Below are 20,662 nucleotides of genomic sequence, written 5' to 3'. Positions count from 1 at the left end.
TTTTTTTTTTTTGCTGTCTTAATTCTGTTCGATTCTGTGCCCAGAATGTCTGTTTGTGCACAAATGGCAAATAAACATTTTGAATTGTGAATATAAACACCACTTTTTCTTCCTCTGTCCTTCAGGTAGACGCCATGCTGCTGAAGAAAGTCTTAATGTGGACTTAAGTGTTAGTTTTTGTTTGATTTTATTTGAATTTCTAACCCTAAATGTCACATGCGGACCCTTTGGAGCTTGAATGAATGAATGAATATTGTCACTCAAAGCTCACTGTCAGTGAAAACAGTGACCACACGAGGCAGCAGTAGCTTATGTGAGTTTAAATCACTGATTTTCTCTAAAAAATTAAATATAAACTAAAATGAAATTAATCTCTCATGAGTGAACTTTAACTCAATCTGTGTATATAATCCCTGTGGTGACCCTGCCTTCGACAGGTCCCCCCCAAAAAAATCTTTATAAACGCCCCTGTCTTGTTTGTGTGGACGCGCCAAAATGAACTTACACACACACACACACACACACACACACACACACACATAGAAGCCTCTGAACTTTTTTTTTTCCTCTCTCCTACACTCGAAACCACGTGTAGGGTTTCAACCCCCCGACAGTGACTGACAGCTCCACGGACCAATCACAGCGCGGGGGCTTTCGCAGCCAGCGTGTCACGGGGCCAATGCCACTCGGGCAGAGGCGGGGCCACGCGCGGGGGAGGCGTGTCCTGCCCCTGTGCTACAAAGTCGCTCCAGCCTCAATTACTCCAACTTCTCCCACTTTAGGAAGAATAGTGCGGACGGTGGAGTGTAAAGACTCCAGTCCACGCACTATCTCACTCACACACACACACGCGCGCACGTACACGCACACACGCACACACCTCTGCAGCTGCTCTACCATGCACCACAGACATGTCACCCATCTGCTGCTCTGTCTGCTGAGCGTCGGCTTCTCTGGTGAGTTTTCACATTTCTTTACCTCTGACACTCAGTAAACTGTGACCTTGTCAGGACCAGGAGTCCTCGTGGGAGACCAAAAACCTGGTCCTAATGAGGCAGAACCCTCAGTCCTCTGCGGAGCGGGTTAAGTTTAGGTTAAGAAAGAGTAGTAAAGTTAGGTTATGGTTAAGGCTTTGTTGAGTGTGTTTAAATGAATGGGAGTGAGTGAAGGGTCCTGAGAAGAATATCTGTACAAACCTGTGTGTGTGTGTGTGTGTGTGTTAGATATAGGTCAGCTAAACTTCAGCTGATCAGTGTTTGTGCTGCTCTGACTCATCACTGCTCTGTTAGAATAATAATAACAACTCCTCACTCTCTCCTGGCTGCACTTCTCTTTACTTTTCTGTCTTTTCTCCTCCTCTGTGTGTGTGTGTGTGTGTGTGTGTGTGTGTGCGTGTGTGTGTGTGAACCTGAGGTTGAGCTGTGGAGTTGAACGTGGCTGCAGGAGTCACGGCGCATTAGCGCGCACAGTTCAGCCGGTTCACTGAGGCAGTAGAGCAGGACAGGAGTCTATTTCTTTTTCATTATTTTTTTTTCTTTCTGTTTGATGGAAAGTGACCCTCCTCTCCTCCTCCTCCTCCCCCTCTCTCCCCCCACAGCAGCGCAGTCTGAGCTGGAGACAGATGAAGTGATTCCCAGGCTGCTGTCCGCTCAGGACGCGCACCTGTCCGCGCGGCGCCGCGGTCACCGCTCCCTGGACGCGCCCGGGGCAGGACACTCTGACCCGGGCAGCAGTAACAGCATCCTCATCCTGACGCTGCCCGCTTTTGGCACGGAGCTGCATTTGAACCTGACGCGGGATAATACGTTCCTGTCGCGGGACTTCGTGGTGGAGGAGAGGCGCGCGGAGCAGAGCGCGGCGGTCACGCGCGTGCCCCCGGAGCAGCTGTGCTTTTACTCCGGCTCCATCATCAACCACACGGACTCTGTGGTGTCAGTGAACACCTGTGGTGGCCTGGTAAATACATCTTTATTATCACAGTGCCTGCTTCTGCTGCTAACGGTGTGACGTGACCCAGCCCACTTTGGAGTAGAGGCGTGGTTTGGACTTAAAACGGGTCACAAGACGTCAGACGTGTGTCACCTAAATCCTAGTTTTGAAACCTACTACGGTTTTTAAACAGTTGCAGTTTGTGTTAGACTTTCTTTTGGGACGTTTTCAGATGTTATAATGAGTGTGTATTGCGGCCCATGAAAATAATAACAAAAAACTCCAAACAAACCTAGAATTTCCAACCCACACAGATTTATTTTACATAAACACGTTGCTATGGTGTTGTCTAACCTTGTGTGGCGTTTTTTCTTCAAATGACCTAAAAGCGCATACATGAAGACAGACAGATTTTAAAACTGTAATTTCTGTCACTTCATAAATGTAAATGTAGGAGCTCCTGAAAGCTAAAAATATCATCTCTATCAGTAACCTTTCTGCAAATAGGACAACTTTGAAACGGGTTGCTCTCCCTGTTTTTCGCTAGTTTTGGACAGAAACAGGTGTTTGGAGGGGGGAGGGGGAGTCAGAGTCTCACTCTCTTTAAGTTCTAAAGGTTGATTCCACCCAAATGTCACTTCACTGAGACTGGCACCAAGAATAGAACTGGCATTTTTGTATTCATTATTATTGTTCATATGTTCCATCTTCTGCTGATCAACACTATTACAGTTACAAGGGTAACTGATCTTGGGGCCCCAAAGGAAAAAAAAAAATCACCCATTACATCCAAACTCCCTTAATGGGGCTTGTTACATGAGTAGTGATGTGCGTTGCCACGTATGGAGCCCCAAAAAACTTAATATAGAAGGCATGGAACCGCTCACTTTCCCATACCAAAGCCCATAGAGAAAACCATCAATTTTACATCAGAGCACACAGGAGCTGTTGATCCTCTGCTGTCTCCATTCATTAGTTCAAATGTGTTATTGTGGGATTTCTGTGTATAATAACTTACGTTTGGATTTACCAATATTGCTCAAATTTACCAAATGAGGCAGCAGGAGAGCAGCAGCTCCTGTGTCTGCATGAGCTAAAAACGTCAATTTTCTCTATGGAGTTTGGTGTGGGAGAGCGAGCAGTTTCCAGATGGAAAAGGCTGTCACACATGTGATAAAGTGATTTTTTTCCCTTAATGTAGTGATATTACTGAGAAGGCAGGTTGGATTACAGCAGCCTGGTGTGCAGAGACTCCGCATGCAGAGGCTGAAGAATTGACTTTTTAGCTGCTGTCTCGCACAGGTCGCTGCAGTTAATCTCTTAAAGCCCACAGACCCACCGGTGGGTCAGTCAGTTCAAAGTCACACCGTCAAGCCAAATCCTCAGAACCCGATTTCAAAAGCTTGTGGAGATCCTGTTTCCAAAGATAAATGTGTCTGGCAGAAATCTGGACAAATGTGTTAAAATGAAGCACAAGACATGCACTGTGTTTTTCCAGTTTGATGGAATGCAGCCGCACGAAAACAGAAAATAAACTTGAAGAGGAAACAAAAGGGGGCGACCAGTTTCTTTGACTGACTTTGCACAGTGCTCTCTGTCTAATCGGGGGTTAGGGGGGGGGACGACGACTGTGACATGTGGTTGTAAGTTCTGGAAAAATGGAGTTAATGTGACTTAAGAGTAAATTCAGTCAAAATTCATGCTTCTGAGGTGAAGAATAAACTTTTATGCTTAGGAAGAAACTGAATGTGTCCACCGTGAGAGGTTACACATTAGCTGAAGTGTTTGATGATAATGCTCTTATGTGAAGTGAGTGTGGAGGGACGAGGTCCAGCCTCGGTCCTGGACTCGCTCTAAACTCTGCTCCTTTATTTACTCCATATATCCTCCGTGACACTTGGAGCTTTCAGCGAACCCCTCGCTGAGTGACAAGGTTATTGTCCTGCTGTGTACAGACAGTGTGAGTCACACGGTGGGTTCAGTTACAGAGAAACACTGTCGCGGCTCAGACTAAGAATCTGTCGGGGAACTGAGGGACACCCAGTGTCTCCTCAGTAAAATGAACGGTGTCTCACTTTCAAGCTATTGTTTGAAGGTTTAGCTCAGGTAAAGCACAGCCAGATACCACCTTTTCATGATCACAACCTTGAGTGTCTACCCATACACCAATATCCGTGAACTTTGGGCGTACATTTTAGTTCAAAATATCCAGCCTAGACATGCATCAGACTGTCTAAAACTCACATGGTCCAGCAGCGACCATGCTCACTCTCCCGCACCAAAGTCCATAGAGAATTTTAAATCAAAGATGATTTTAAATCACAGCTCACAGCAGTTGCTGATCCACTCTTGTCACTTGAATGATAATAAAGTGCTATAAGCGTTCAGTGGGAGATGATTTCCTCACATATTATGTTTTAAATATAGTAAAATGAATCAAATGTTGACATTCCCTGCCAAGGTGTGTGTCTATGTTAGCGAAAATGGAAAAAAAGGAGTGAAATTTAAGTCAAAATCGAAGTCGTGTATGTCCATTTCAGCGTTTGTCCACCAGAGGGCACTGACAAGTTTACTGTGGCACAGAAGCGTTTGTTTTGTGTGGAACGTCATGTATCATTATCAACATCAGAATCCCCGTATTCTTTCAAGGCTGTGCTTAGACTAACGACTGCGTCGCCATGGAGACGAGAGCAGTCACGTGATCAGACGGGCAGGAGAGGAATCGGCACTTTGTTTACACCCAAACACTAAAGTAAATGCAAATTATAATATATCATTTTAGATTTAGACACATGTGGTGTTTTAAAGGCGGGACTGAAACATTAAGAACTGACAAATTGATGGATAAAAGTTCTGTTCACATGGCTTTATGATTTGAAGATATTGAATAAAAGATGCCATCGTTTTTAATACGCTAAATAAATAATTAATTCTAATTAAATTGAGTTTAACTCAACACTGAACTTGTGAAATGATTGTAGCAGCAAGTATCGTGTCATTGTTTGTTATAAAACTATTTGTTTACCCCTTTAACGGGTGCTTTTCTCTAGTTTTAAACCCCTTATTATAACTCTACAGTGTCTTAAAGCTGCAGTGTGTAACTTCTGTTGTATCCCACGGAGTGTGAGTGAAGTATTGTTTTTAGTGGCTCTGTGTGTCTGTATGTCTGTTTGTTGCACTTGACCAATATGACCAGCAGAGGCCGCCAGAGGCTTGTTGCGTGAATGGTATGAAGTCTGCCATCTCTGATTGCCTTGTTTTTGACGTTATTATTCTGCCCTGTTTCCTGCCTACGTTATTTGTTTGCTGTGTCCTTCATTTGAAAACGATCAGACTGAGGGAGCGTTTGTGTGTATACAGCTGCAGAGCAGGGGCGGGTGGAGACGAGAAGCGTTTACTCCATTGGTTGCATGGACACTCCTTTGTGTTTTAGCTCACTGTCGTTGTTACGTCTGTCTGTCCTGTCATAAAACAAATCACTTCCTGTGTGCAGCGTGGTTGGGAAACACAGAGGAATTTGTGTGGAGCTAGTTAGCCTGGCGTGAACAATGGTTTGAATACACTGTGTCTTAAAGAATATGTTAGCCGATGTATCCCGACCTTTTTAGATGACGTGTGTCCATGTTAACATGGCCACTGTGGACAGGTGCAGTGTTCAGTTGAAGTCTTCCCTGGTATTCCGTCAGAAACATGAAAGCAATGTGAACAGCCACTGGGGACTGTGCAGGAGTCGTAGAAATGTAGAAATGTTATTAGCAGCACAGTGTGTGCCAGATACTGCTTCACCACGTCCAAGTTTCCAGACTTGAGTGCTGTCAGAAGAGGCTGGTAGTCGCGCTGCCACGTGCACATGCTAACTGTGTGTTTGATCTCCGCTCTGATGTGGAGTGTGTTCAGGCTGTGTGTGTTTGTCCAGACTTCACACACACACACACTCACATCGGTGTGTCAGGGAAGTCCACAGTAAGTCGCACAGATGCCGTTCAAACTCTCGAATCGAGTCGTTACTGGACGACTGCCACGGCAGACTCTTTGACCTTTTTATTGTCATTCTGTTGATTTTCATTTTTCTTTTCCAGACAGCTGCTGGATGTTATATTTATTATTATTATTGTTATTTTTATGTTGAAAAGAAAATGTCTTTATATGTGATGCCCTGTCGCCGGAGCTAAGTAGGTCAGGCTTAGTCACTCCTTAATTGTAACAACTGAGGGTTTTTGTTCAGTGTGTTTGTATGAGACGCTGACACGTGCAGGTTTTAGCCTCTTAATAAAAGACTCACCTCAGGAAATTTTATATCAGCTTATGTCTGTCATTTTAGGATTATATTTGGTGCTTTATCTCAATAGTAGACAGCTCTTTTCCCACAGGAAACAGGGAAGTTTGTTTTGCTCTGTAAACAGCTCACTTTCCCTCAGCAACGTCTACAGAAAAGACAGCAAACCTAGATGTGTTGGGAAAGACTGGAGTTGTTGGTCCACTGCTGCCTTCTTGTGCACCCACCCACCTACCTACCTACCTACCTACCTACCTACATGTCTACTACATGTCTTACTTTCCTACTTACCTACAAATCCCCCCACCTACATATTAGCTATGTAGGTAGGTACCTACCTACCTACATAGCTAGCCACCCACACAGCTACCTACCTTGTTACCTACCCACCTACCTACGTAGCTAGCCACCCACCTAGCTAGCCACCTGTCTACCTAACCCTCCCACCTACCTACCTACCTACCTACATGTCTACTACATGTCTTACTTTCCTACTTACCAACCTTCCTCTCTACCCACCTTGTGAGCGATAGCCAGGAAGCTTCCTTCTACGATGTGTTCCATCATGTCAGTGATGTTGACTAATGAGAGCCAGGAGAGCTCTGCATGTGATGAAGTTAGTGCTGTAAGATGGAATTATGTGTCTGAGGTGAAGTTCTCTCAGCTCCATGGTTCAGCCTCTCTTCATTCCCACACCATCGCGTTGTTTTGTGATGATTAACGCGACATAGTCTGTTATGGCAAGGGTTTGTGCCTCTGTTGTCACGTAATCTAACGCATGCAGAAAGATTGAGCAGTCTGACCTCGGAATAGGTCAATTTAAACAAAGGGTTACAAACCCTGAAATAAGAAAACTTGGACTGGAGTGCTACACATTCCTGTAGCTTCACTCAGTGTCTTCATCGTCAATCATCTCAGGAGACTTTTTTTCCAGCATTTAAGGGAACGCCGGAACCTTCTAACCCCACTGTGAGGACAGACACTGGAGGCTCTGTCAGATCTTTGATGTCGTGTTGAAGGTGTGAGCTGAACGCGTCTATAAATAGCATCTTAAAACCATGTTTGTAAAAGTTGATGCGGTGGCATCAGATAACTCCAACCACAGCAGTTTGGCCTCGTCCCAGACTTAAACACAAGATGAGACGGAAGTGTGTGTTGTGTGTTTTTTTTTTTCATTCTGTGGCGATTGACTGACATCAAAGCAGCGGAAGAAAGTGTTTTCATCATCTACAGAGAACGGAAATAAAAATGAAACCATGCAAGAGTTTAAAATTGATCCGTAGATCCAGGAAGTTCCCCGTCTGCAGCACATGTTCAGATGATTGAACATCATGGGGATGGGTGGTTCAGTTGCACATGTCAGTATCTGGTTTGGATCTTATGCTGCTGTGACAGACATTTGATTCTGTAGACTCTGCCGGGCCTCGACATTCCTGCAATCAACACTCTTCGCCGCGTGCTGCGTCGTAGCTAACGACGTCTGAGGCTCGGGAAAGGTTTGGCCTTTTTATTTTATTACGTTTGTTATGAATCCCTTCATACAGCCAGTGCCAGGTCGTGTTTGATGTACACATTTTCCAATTTGTGCAAATGGAGACAAAGAGGACGGTGTGTCTGTGATGTTACGGCGATTGTATCGGGATAAACCTCTTGTTATGGTTCGGGTTGAGGTTCTTATTGGCACAAATGGTGGCGTCCAATCTAGAAAGTGATGGGTTGAGTTGGGAATTTGGTACCAAGGTCTGTTGGTAGTCTCGTGTAGAGAGGAACATGAAATCTTGATGATCTTTGTCTTTGTTGCTTTGAAACATTTTTCCTTAAACATGGCATGAAACGCCCTAAAATGCTGTTTCCGTGTGGATAAAATGCCAAAACGCAATAAAACGACTCTTTTTCATGTGGAGAGCTCCAGCGAATCATCCACTGCTCCGTCAATCGTAAGAAATCTCACTCTTGGATCGTTTTTTTTCTCTTACTGAAACTGAAATTTGTGAGGCCTAAGTGCATTGAAAACATCAATAACTAAAAAATTATTTAATGACACTGTGACACAGTGGTTTGAACCCTTGTCCATCACAGGTCCTCTCCAGGACGGCTCCTGTTTCCTCCTACCATTAAAACGTCTTAGGGTAATGGCCCTGAGCAAGGCAGTGACATTCAATCTGGACTTGGTGTCCAGTAGCTGCCCACTACGCAAACACTAGTACAAGGACGGTTCTGAGAAGAGGACGGGTGAAACGCAGAGGATGAATTTTAACCGGGGGGATGAATAACGTTACCTTAACCTTAACCTTTGCAAACTGCTTACTTCCCTGCACCAAAGTCCATAAAGAAAATTGACGTTTTTAGCTCACAGGGACACAGGAGCTGCTGGTCTGCTGCTGCCCCCTGTGGTCAGTTTGTGTCTGAACAAAGGTTTTCAAACACAGAAGTCGCAAAATGACACATTTGAAGTTACTGATGGAGGCAGCAGTGGATCAGCAGCTCCTGTGTGTTGTGATGTTAAAATAAAGTAAAATTGCAGATTTTCTGTATGGGATTTGGTGCACAGGAGTGAGCGGTTTACAAGGCGACACAAACTCCAGGTCTGTGTGACAGACGGACCGGATCTCGAAGAAGAAGAAGCAGAAATGATTGTGCTGACTCACCAAAAGCGTGCACTCTGGCTGCCACCCTGCAGCACATTTTCTTTTTGACCTACTTTTGAAGCTTCAGCTTACAACAGGAAATGGGACTGGAAAAGCAAAGCAACGGAATGACTGATCAACGTGAGCGCGACTCGGGAGACATTGTTATTGTGTGGAACAGAGCAGGCACCCAAACACTGACGAGGAACATAAGGAACATGGTCTGCGTCTGAAGCTGGACACTTTAAAGGCTTCTCTCTGCCACTGAGACGCTGTATTAGATAAACATGTTTTTGAAATGTCGCTGTCTTCTCACAGCATCGAGCTCCATGAGAAACAGTGATTGGAAACATATTTGTGTCCCGGGTTTTGAATTTGGGGCTGATTTTAGACTGTTTGTGTATTCTGAGTCTCAGTTAAAGCTTATTTCTGCCTTATATCAATGAAAAATTCGGTTAGCACGGGTTTGTGAGTCTTTCTGCGAGGAGTTTGTTTTTAGTAAATTTATATATTTTTCTTTAATTGATTTAGATTGATAGATAGACTTACTTTATTGATCCCAGACTGGGCAATTATTATGTTACAGCAGCATTTAAAGGTAGAGAAGAATAAAAGAGTAGAATAAAATACTAAATCTATACAAAATCAGAACTTTGTATAAATGTCTGACAGTAAAAACTAAATTGTTTGTTTTTATTTACTGTTTACTGTTTTAAATGAATGTAAGTGTTTTTATGGTTTCACAGTAATGCATACATTATATGCTAATATGAGCAGCGTGTGTCTGTTTTGTCGTAAGGTGGGAGGAGCCAAGATTGGTCTGGCAATCCTACGTACTGTACCTTTAATTTTTTTACAATGAGCATATAATTAAAGATGAACTTGTTGAGATGGTGACGTAATTAGTAGGGCATTAGATAACGTCTAAATATCTGTGTTTTAGTCTGACTTTAAGGGTTATTAACTTGACCCTTAAGGGTTCCTTTAAAAAGCGTACTAATTTGTTCCTAGCGACAGAAAATGCCACCTTCACAAAAACTACTGTAAAAATGTTATATATTCATTTTTTTTCCACTTTAAATGAGTCAGTCATATAAAGTTACTTCAGCCTGACATATGTACATATCAAATATTGATAATACATTTTTTTTAAATGTTAACCCTTTAAAGGCCATTATTTTTACACAACTCCACTGTTTTTTGGAGTAAATGCCACCTCCCAAAATATCATATAATAAAAGAATATTCCGTGGAAATAAAATGCATGAGGACTTGCTGTCCCGCTGTGGACACTCAGAGTCGTCTTTGTTGAAGACATTGGGAACATCTGTGCTTTTCTTGCTGTGACAAGTCCAACGTCCACTGGGGGAAAAAAAACGTCTGTTTACACGTTTAATCCGCACAAATCAACAGAAATGTTAAAATGACAGCCTGAGGTTTTTAAGGGATTTGTGTGCTGGAACTTTTCTCCCCCCCCCTTCTTTTTCTTGAAGCTAACAACAGTGAATTCATGCACTCTGGCATCACCACAGGCTGCCAGATACAGTTTTCAGTCCGCGCAGACACGTCCAGGAGCCTCACTGTGACGTCGTGCAGTGTTTTTTTGGTTTTTTGACTAAATCTGCGTCAAACAGCTGTATAATCTGACAGCTTTTACTGATCTGCAGGGTTTGCTCAGTGACATGGGTTTTTCTCAGACCTGAGGCTTTGACAGTAAATCCAGAAGAAACTTTTACACTGATCCAGTCGAGAGCCGCGGCTCCACAAAGAGGCCGTCGACAATAATCCTACACGTTTGTTGGACACCGTCCTATCTGTTCCGCTTTTGGACGTTTCCATCAAGTGACATCAGTATTCGCACACAGTGTGAGCACAACACAAAGGAACTTAAAAATGATTAATATGGACTGAGTTTAAAAAAGTACAGAATGTGAATCTGTTTCAGCGCTTTAATGGGGATATTCTTCATTTAAATGGACTTTCACTGGGTCATGTGACAAATAATTAACTTGATTTTATTATTTTTATTATTATCGTCCTGTTTTTGATTGTGTTATTATCATCTACGCCAATTTTTTTACTTTACTTAGAGGGTGCCATCAACTGACGACTGCAGCCCTTTGCCATATATCAAGGGTTACACACCCTCCATTATACATACACACACACACATATATGTATTTATATATATATATATATATATATATATATATATATATATATATATATATATATATATATATATATATATATATATATATAATGTAACCCATGTTCCTGTGACGATCCTCACAGTCTCATCTTGTCCATGTCTCCGTGTCCCTGCACAGACTGGTCTGGTCCAGATCGGGGAGGAGACCCTGTTCATTCAGCCGCTGGAGGAAAGCGATCCGTCGATCCAGTCTTTCTCGGGACGTAAACATCGACTGTCTCGTCACCGACGTTCGTCTGACGGCGAGCACGAACACGACTTCTGCGGCACCAGACGAGGTGAGTGATCATGTGATTTGATTCACGATTACGTGCGAGTTGACCGTTACTTCATTCAAGAGAAGTTTGTGACTTCACGCCTCAGTGGGGCTGCAAGTCAGGGTTGTTGTGGTAGTCGACTAATAATCGGAGGATCATTTTTTCAATTTAGATTTGTTTTGTTTGGTACCTGGTGTTTTTTTTAATTACCTGCTCCAGCTGAGCCAATACTAAAATGTCACGTCTGACGTCAAAATCTACAAAGTCAACAAAGTCAAAAATCTAATTATGATACCAAAATCTACTTAAATGATTCCCAAATCTACTTGTAATTCCAAAATCTGCTTAAATAATTCCAAAATCTACTTGAATAATTCCAAAATCTACTTGAATAATTCCAAAATCTACTTGAATAATTCCAAAATCTACTTAAATAATTCCAAATCTACTTAAACAATTCCAAAATCTACTTAAAATTCCAAAATCTACTTAAATAATTCCAAAATCTACTTGAATAATTCCAAAATCTACTTTTAATTCCAAAATCCCACTGATTGGTCAGAGAGCGTCGTTACTGAAGAGTTATGAGCGTGACGTCCGACACAAGAATCAAAGCCAACAATGTCCAACTGTAGATTAAAGTTAAGTATTTTAATCTAAATCTAAAGTAAAGACTTAAAAATCCCTGAAAACATGATGTTAATATCCAACATTTAGCAAAGCAAGTGTCTAAAATCTCACTATTGAACAGAGGAGTCTGGTGTATTTAGAGACAGCACCACGTTCATAGTGACTGTGTCTCTGCTCATGCAGGAAGTGCTGAACGATTCTGCGAAGAAATATTTTTTAATCCGCTGATTCCAACGATTCTAATGATTCAGTTGTAACTGCTTTGCAAGTCGCTCGTCTGAGTGTTTGTGTCGCGTGTATAAAACCACGTCGCGGCAGTTTCACGCAGCTGTTGCTGAGAGGACCCCGCCCACGCCGGGGAGGAGCCATGAAGTCACGGAAAACGACGCGGCTGATACCAAACTGAGTGGAGTCGAGCTGGAACCACAATCATAGCGGCTCCTGCACGTCGCTCTACAGCTGCACACCTCGCTCTCTCTCGCTCTAACAGCTGAGTTCAGGGTGGGAATAGTCTGGAAGTTTCATGGCCAGGTCCAACGTTTTTTTTTTCTTTTTTCCGAGCGGCCCATGATGGATGACGGAGAGCCGGTGATTATCCTCTCATGTGTCTTCATTATCCGTTGCAGGGATTTTGCGGTTTCCAAAACAGACAGTGATGCAGCCAGAGAGGATGCTCAGTGTCGTCCTGCTCCACACAGGGACGAGGGTGGAAGAGGAAACACCCTTCTCTCCTCAGTGTGTGTTTGGCATTTCATGTGTTTCATGTGACTGGCACCGGCGCTGAGTGTCTGTAGGTGTGGACCTGTCTCTCTCTCTCTCTCTCTCTCTGTGTGTGTGTGTGTGTGTGAGCTCCAAGGAAACTGCGGCTGCAGACTGTCTGCACAGTAAAACCTTTAATGCTCCGAGGATTGTGTGGATGGGGTCAGGTCATCTTTTTTGTGTGACATCAGGTTGTTACTTTGTGTCCTTCATTAAACCGTAGCTTTCATCAGCGACAAACCGAGAAAAACACGCTTTTGTTCCATGGTTTTAGTTTGTACCTTCAGACACTGTTCACGTGTTTTCGTAGTCACAGTCAAACCTATTTCTTGCCTTTGCAGGAAGTAGCGCCGCAGGTTCGCGACCTTAGTCGAACGCTCTCTCCCCGTGTGCGCGTTGGTTTTCATCGGGTTCTCAGGTTCCCTCCCACTGTCTGAAGACATGCAGATTTTGGGGGATTAATCGTGTGAGAATGATTGTTAGTCTCTTTATGTGTCCCTGTGATGGACTGACACTTTGTCCAGGTTCGTTTTTCGTTTTTTTGGTTGTGTGGATGAAGACATTTAATTGAAGACAGTGAACGCCACATTTACGGAAAACCTTTTAAAAACGACCTAGAAAAAAAGGGTCGTATAGGTAAAGCTCTGCTTCCTGAGGATAAGGAATGACATTTTTGAAGAATTCAAAAAGTGAGGACAACTTTCACGAGGTGAGGACAACTTTCTGAAAGTGAGGACAGCTTTCAGAAAATGAGGACATTTTTAGGAAGTGAGGACCTTTTAAAAACAACATAGAAAAAAACGATTGTGTAGGTGAAGTTCAGCTTCCTGAGGATAAGGAATGACATTTCTGAAGAATTCATTTTTATCCCAGTGTGAAACAATATTGAAAATACTGGATACAATGTTTGTGTATGTTTTTATGTCTATTTCCATGTTTTTAGACTGTACAGCACAACTCTGTTACTGTTTTGAATGTGCTTTATAAATAAAGTTGGATTGGACTGGATATCGTCCGAGGCTTAGTGGAGGCCGTGTTGTGTTTGAGGTCCAGCTGGGTTTATAGGTGAGCTGTAGTGGATCCGGTGGCGTGTGTCTCAGTAGGACCAGGGTCTTTAGGGACCTGGTGGTGATGGAGCTGAGCGTCACTGACGCTGTGGCAGGATAAATCCGCTCAGCAGGAACGGTGTGTGGTCCAGCAGCTTTTCTGTGGCTTCAGTCTGACATCAGCTGCACGTGAAGGACCCGCAGTTTCCTGAGGAACTTTAAAAAGTACTTTGATTTGATTCTCAATCTTTTGTAGACTAGACTTGTCTCGTTTAGTCCAGGATCGTTGGTTTTATGTCACGATGACTCAACGGTTACCGTTGGTTGGCGGCAGCTTCAGGTTAGCGGGAGGAGCTAACGTAGCAGCGGTGCTACAGCGGCTACAACTGCGACACTTTGTTTTCCTCGATTCCACCTTTTGATTTCGGAGGTCGAGATCGCGAAGTCGTTTCAATCGATATTCGATCTACAGTGGAGAGCGTGACTACCCTGCTTCACGTACTGTTATTGTTATAAGATTTATTTTTGATCTTTTGTCCTCTGCTTCCACAAGAGTAAAGTCATTGGTTAGTAATCAGACTTGCGTCGCAGCTGATTGTCTTCTTTCAGTCGACCCTGGAGCGAGTTAAATTCCATCTTTTCAACACACCTTCATTCATTAAAAAAGCTCCAGCTTCTCAAACGCCCCGTTTTGCTTGTCTCTCTTTAGTGAATGAGACTTTAATGTGTGTGTGTGTGTGTGTGTGTGTGTGTGAGAATAGTTGCTTGTTTGTGCCCGTGTGTCCGTCCTGTGACTGACTGGTGTGGGTTGGTCCTCGTCTCTCGCCGGGTCAGCTGGGGCTTTGGCTCCGGTTTCCCCCCGAAACCCTCGCAAAATAAGCATTAGAGGATGAATGATTTGATTTTCTTGCTTGTTACCCTCCTTCTTACACTTGGACAAAGAGTGCTTTGCAGATAGAAAAAAAAAAAGAAAGAAGAAGAAGAAGAAGAAAAAAAAAGAAGGAATTCCATGCTTAAATCTTTATTTATGACATATGGGTCAAATTACAGAGGATGGGATTTGTCTGATTCTTCAGAATCTTGGGAATGTTCCTTACACTCACCTCAAAAACCCTGAAACATCTTCCAAGTCCCTCTGCAGCGATATGCTCGCAGTGAGCTGTGTGAATGAACTACTGTCTGCGTCTCCACCCTCCGAGCCGAAGTGGGCCAGCCGAACATCCCAGGGAAGCAATGCTAATAAATCACGGCTTTCAGAGCAGCATTTACTGCGATCTGCCACGCTTTGATGTTCATTCAGCCTCAGCGAGACGCTGTGTGGAATGCAGATGTTTCCTTATTTAATGTGCATCTCTTTTCTGCAAAGTTCTTGTTGGAACCTGCGCCGCCTCTCACTGTTAACGCTATCAAACACAGACAGCAGACCCCACCCTCTGCTCTTTGACATTAATAATGTGCATACTTTCCAAACCCTCCGCGTCTCCCCGCCAAGATTATCGATTCTGGTCGGCGGAGGAATTCGCTGAATCCTGAATGATGGCAGCGTTCCGTCGTGTGGAGCTCACCTGAACACAGGATCCAGTCACAGCGACTAATGATCGGCTGGGGAAGTCATGGAAAAGTTAAATTAGTTGCAGACTTGAGTTATAGTTATCCAAACATTTCTCTGAGCACAGCACTGTTCTGGAGGCAGAATGGAAGAGTGAGGCCAGAGGAGCACTTCACTCAGCCAGGAACTTGAATTAAACGTCTGCTGCAGGTTTGATTGCTCCTCAGTAGATATGTTTGACTTTTACAGACTCTTCTTGGAGGCATTCACAGAGGAGCAATAAATATTAATATCCAGACGAGCCAAAAATAACCAAAATGTTAGTAGATGTGCTGCGAAATCCCCCAACTCTCAAAGGATAAGTGGTATAGATAATGGATGGCTGACGTTTAGAGGTGACATGTCTTTGAATAGCATTTCAATTTCCTGATTGCAACTATGTGTTTGTGTATTATACATGCAGCCATTACGGCTCAAGAGTGAATGATCGCACTCATGGGGGCGATGGTAGCTCAGTGAAGCTAGAAGCTAAAGCTAGAAGGTTATCTCACACAGTGACACAAAAAAAACCAATCAGTGTTGCGTAAAACGCGTCATCGCTGTTTGTTCACACCTGCGGCTCCACTACACTTCACACGTTTTATCCACAGAGACCAAAAAGACAAAGCTCGAAATAAAGTCAGCGAGGAACGTCGTTCGGCCTGGTGGTGGCGATAGACGTGAATGCACACAATAACAGCACAGAAAGGATCTTGTGGGAGGAATAACGTGGCAACACTTAGAGTTACCTAATCTACTTCTACTTCCTAATGCTAGGAGCGAGTGTCAGTGAATGCTATGTATTTAGCTCAGTCTTAGTTTGACGTCGGTTATTAGAGCTCCAACAAAGATCAGATTATAATTCAAACCCTGGCTTGAACTGAATAATGGAAAAGAAAGAACCATAAATTCTCTCTGCATTTGGGTGCAGGGAAAAATATATATACTGTATGTATCGATATCAGTTATCAACGCAATCACAAAAACAATGTTATATTATCTTATATCATCTTATGTCATCAGAAGTCTGGATGTACTGTAGATTTACACAATAAAAGCGAATGTTCTTGTCAGACGTGTGAGGATTTTAAAGCACACATGGTTACAATATTGACGAGTTGTGTAGGTTAACTAGCAAATCTGGAAACCGTTACGACAATACATGGTGCATTAGCGTGATTTGTCCAAAAAGTCAAAAACATTTTTCGTGTAAAGGAATTCTGACATTGTCACATCAGGAAGCGTATGATGAAATAAAAGTAGGTCAAAGTTAAAAAAAAAAACCCCAACCTTGCATAGATGAAGCCTTAAATATGAACGTCTCAGCCAGAGGAAGATGGCAGAGTTTAGAGCAACAGTCAGGAGGAAAACCACCTTCCAGAGGTTTCTCCTCCAAAAGAAACCACAATGTGAAAAATGCCTCCAAAAAACCTCTTTCACAGATGTTTGTTGGACAAAAACACTCTCTTACATCTGGCTTTTGTCGTCGCAGTGAAGGGCCGCAATTGACTTAATTGCTGTGTTAATGACGCTACGGCCAAAGTGAAGTATCTGCTCAGACTCTGCCGAGCACTGACGGGAACGTGACACCTCATCCAACACACACACACACACACCAACACACAGCCTCCAATCCATATCATTATACAATTATATATATAAAGCAAATTTAAACAACAACAACAGTTGACCGAGGTTCCAAGCGAGCTGAGCAGATACTAAAATGTGACGTCAGAGAGTGTCGTCGCCGCAAGAGTCATAAGCGTGACGTCCAACACAAGAATCAAGGCCAACAATGTCCAACTGTAGATCAGTTAAAAAGACTTAAAAATCCTACTTACAGTTCCCAAAACTACTTAGAATTCCCAAATCTACTTATTGTTACAAAATCTTCTTATAGTTCCCAAATCTATTTATAATTCCAAAATCTACTTATAGTTCCCAAATCTATTTATAATTCCAAAATCTACTTATAGTTCCCAAATCTATTTCTAATTCCAAAATCTACTTATAGTTCCCAAATCTACTTATAATTCCAAAATCTACTTATAGTTAATTCCAAATCTATAATTAAAATCTATCTTATAGTTCCCAAATCTATTTATAATTCCAAAATCTACTTATAGTTCCCAAATCTATTTATAATTCCAAAATCTACTTATAGTTCCCAAATCTATTTATAATTCCAAAATCTACTTATAGTTCCCAAATCTATTTCTAATTCCAAAATCTACTTATAGTTCCCAAATCTACTTATAATTCCAAAATCTATTTATAGTTCCCAAATCAATTTATAGTTCCCAAATCAACTTTTAATTCCAAAATCTACTTCGACTTGGAGACACTGTCTTAAAGACAGGAGGAGAGGTGAAGATGGTGGCCAGGATCAGGACAGGATTAGAAATGATTCCAGGGACAGCTGAGGTTGAACGGTTTGGAGATAAAATAAAATAAAAGTGAAGGTTGAGATTGTTTTGCTCATGTGTCTTTCAAATCAAATTTTATTTAAGAAAACAAAGGGGGGATTCTGTTTCCGCTTCAGACAGTTTGATTCACTTCTCGACAGGTTTTTAATGTTTGAATTTGGACTGACAGCCCCAATGTGGACGTAACCCCGACAACCGTGGACATGAGGTGAAGAATAATGACAGTCCCTCTACAAATGAAGACAAGTGGTCTGGTCTGGTCTGGTCTGACCGTGGTTTGTGCAAATAAGACAAATCACCACCGAATATAACGTCTCAGACGTGGTGAGCAGTCCTGACCCTGACGACTGAGCTGCGCCCCCAGAGTTACATAACACCACCCGAGCTGAAGACCACCAGCACCTCTGACAACCTGTATAAATAAATGTCTTCCATATGTTCATAACTGGGTCATACGCGGTAAGAGAAACCTCCTTTTTAGAAGGAAAGAAGAAAAACCTGCAGAGCCGTGTGTGTGTGTCGGGCTGCACCGCCTCCGTCTGTTGGTTAATTATGACACATTTTCTCATATATTCATAATCTTCACTGAACAGGACGTCGTCGCCTGATGACGTTCATTGATATTTTTTTGTACTAAATGAAACCACAGTGAGTTTAGTCTTTAGTTCTAAATACCAGTTAGTCTTAGTCATATTTAAGTCATCTGAGATGTTTTTAGTTTAGTTTCAGTCGACTAAATACCATCACATTTTAGTCAACTACATCTACTGCTTTATTATAATTTTTCAATTACTTAATGACTTGCTTTTTGTCTGTGGAAAAGAAGGTAATTGATGGACATTTTTCATAGATATTGTAACATAAATATCTTGACAATATCAGTTTGTGACTTAAATGTCATGATTATCGTATTGCGACTTAAATATCGTGATAGTATTGTATTGTGACATAAATATCTTGACAATATCGTATTGTGACTTAAATATCGTGACTATCGTATTGTGAATTAAATATCGTGATTATCGTATTGTGACTTAAATATCGTGATAGTATTGTATTGTGACATAAATATCTTGACAATATCAGTTTGTGACTTAAATGTCATGATTATCGCAATGCGACTTAAATATCGTGATAGTATTGTATTGTGACATAAATATCACAATAATATCGGTTTGTGACTTAAATATCGTGATTATCGTATTGTGACTTAAATGTTGTGATAGTGTCGTATTGTTACATAAATATCGCGATAATATCCCATTGTGACTTAAATGTTGTGATAGTATCGTATTGTGACTTAAAATTCGTGATTATCGTGTGGACATAAATATAAGTGATTATAGTATTGTGACATAAATATTGCGATAATATCCACATTGTGATTATCGTATTGTGACTAAATATCATGATAGTATCAGACAGACATAAATATCGCGATAATATCCCATTGTGACTTAAATATCGCGGATAGTATTGTATTGTTACAAATATCGCGATAATATCCCATTGTGACTTAAATATCGCGGATTATCGATTGTGACTTAAATATATTATCGATTGTGACTTAAATGTCGTGATTATCGTATTGTGACTTAAATGTCGGATTATCGTATTGTGACTTAAATATTGTGATTATCGACATAAAATCTCGCGATAATATCCAATTGTGACTTAAAATATCGTGATAGTATGTGACAGACATAAATATCGCGATAATATCCCATTGTGACTTAAATATCGTGATAGTATCGTATTGTGACTTAAATATCGTGATAGTATCGTATTGTGACTTAAATATCGTGATAGTATCGTATTGTGACTTAAATATCGTGATAGTATCGTATTGTGACTTAAATACTTCTACCATTTCTAACGATTATTTACTCTGTTGAATATAATCGCTGATACAATCGCTGATACAGTGTTTTCTTGCAGTAACTCAAAGCCTGTGAAGTTTACACGGCTCAGTCACTCCTCATATTCCTCCAGGCTCTTATGCAATATGACACACTTACCTCGATCCAAGCAGACTAAACTGCTGCAGCACAAAGAATGCATGAGAGAGAGGGAGAGAGGGAGAGAGGGAGAGAGGGAGGTTTTCATGTTATGCATTCCTCTGGACAAGGAGGTGGAGAAGAGAACAGAGGAGAACCAGAGGAATGGAACAGATGGATCAGAGAGAACTAACAGAGTCCAGACAGACATGAACGCAAAGGAAAGAATCTATAATCACAGCTCAGGTCAACAGCTGCTGATATGTGTGTGTGTATATATACAGTATGTATATATATATATATACAGTATATATACATATATATACTGTGAATATATATGTGAATTCTTCTCCTTCTTCTTCTTCACCTTCTTCCTCCAAATGAATCGCATTTTTGAGGCTCCCAACATTCCCCAAAACTCACGGTTTTCTGCGACCGCATCAATTCTGGTGTAACTTTACGCGTCAAAGTCAAAGTTGTTTGGGTGAAAAAGTGTCAAAAATTGTGGGCGGGGCTAAAAACTGACGCAAAAAAACTTCTATTAGTTCACCTGGTGTTCAGGTTAACTGGTTTTACGTTTTTATGTGTTTTATTGTTTTGTTTTTCATATCCCATCTGTTTGATGTATTTATGCGCTTTGGTCGATTCAGTTGTTTTTAAATGTGCTATAGAAATAAATTTGGATTGGACTGGATCCGTTGTGTGCGACCCCTAAAGGGAGAAACCAAAAGAAGAAGAAGAAGAAGTTGAAGAAGAGGAGGGTAATGGAACTATAGGGTTTTTTGTTTGAGTTTTGCTGACACTAATGGAAGTTCACTTTGTGACCATCGTCTGTGAGTCTCCAAACAACATTAATTACTTCAGGCTTGAGCAGCAGCAGCAGCAGCAGCAGCAGCAGCAGCAGCAGCAGCAGCA

The 20,662-nt window shown here is 41.8% G+C and overlaps 1 protein-coding gene across 2 annotated transcripts in view; it reads left to right on the top strand.

Annotated features, from left to right (window-relative positions):
* Nucleotides 1-758: 758 nt before the first annotated feature.
* Nucleotides 759-20,662, top strand: part of adamts17 (ADAM metallopeptidase with thrombospondin type 1 motif, 17) — a 93,015-nt gene continuing 73,111 nt past the window's right edge. For both annotated transcript variants that reach the window (XM_044030534.1, XM_044030532.1), the window contains exons 1-3: nt 759-956; nt 1,598-1,956; nt 11,163-11,322. In XM_044030534.1, the coding sequence (XP_043886469.1) occupies nt 899-956; nt 1,598-1,956; nt 11,163-11,322 (577 nt within the window). In that variant the 5' untranslated portion in view covers nt 759-898. The remainder of the gene's footprint in view (nt 957-1,597; nt 1,957-11,162; nt 11,323-20,662) is intronic.

This window comes from Solea senegalensis, linkage group LG7 (assembly GCF_019176455.1).
Source record: "Solea senegalensis isolate Sse05_10M linkage group LG7, IFAPA_SoseM_1, whole genome shotgun sequence".
Taxonomy (NCBI): Eukaryota; Metazoa; Chordata; class Actinopteri; order Pleuronectiformes; family Soleidae; genus Solea; species Solea senegalensis.
Note: the sequence above shows the minus strand (reverse complement) of the source record. Positions and strands in the feature narration are given on the sequence as shown.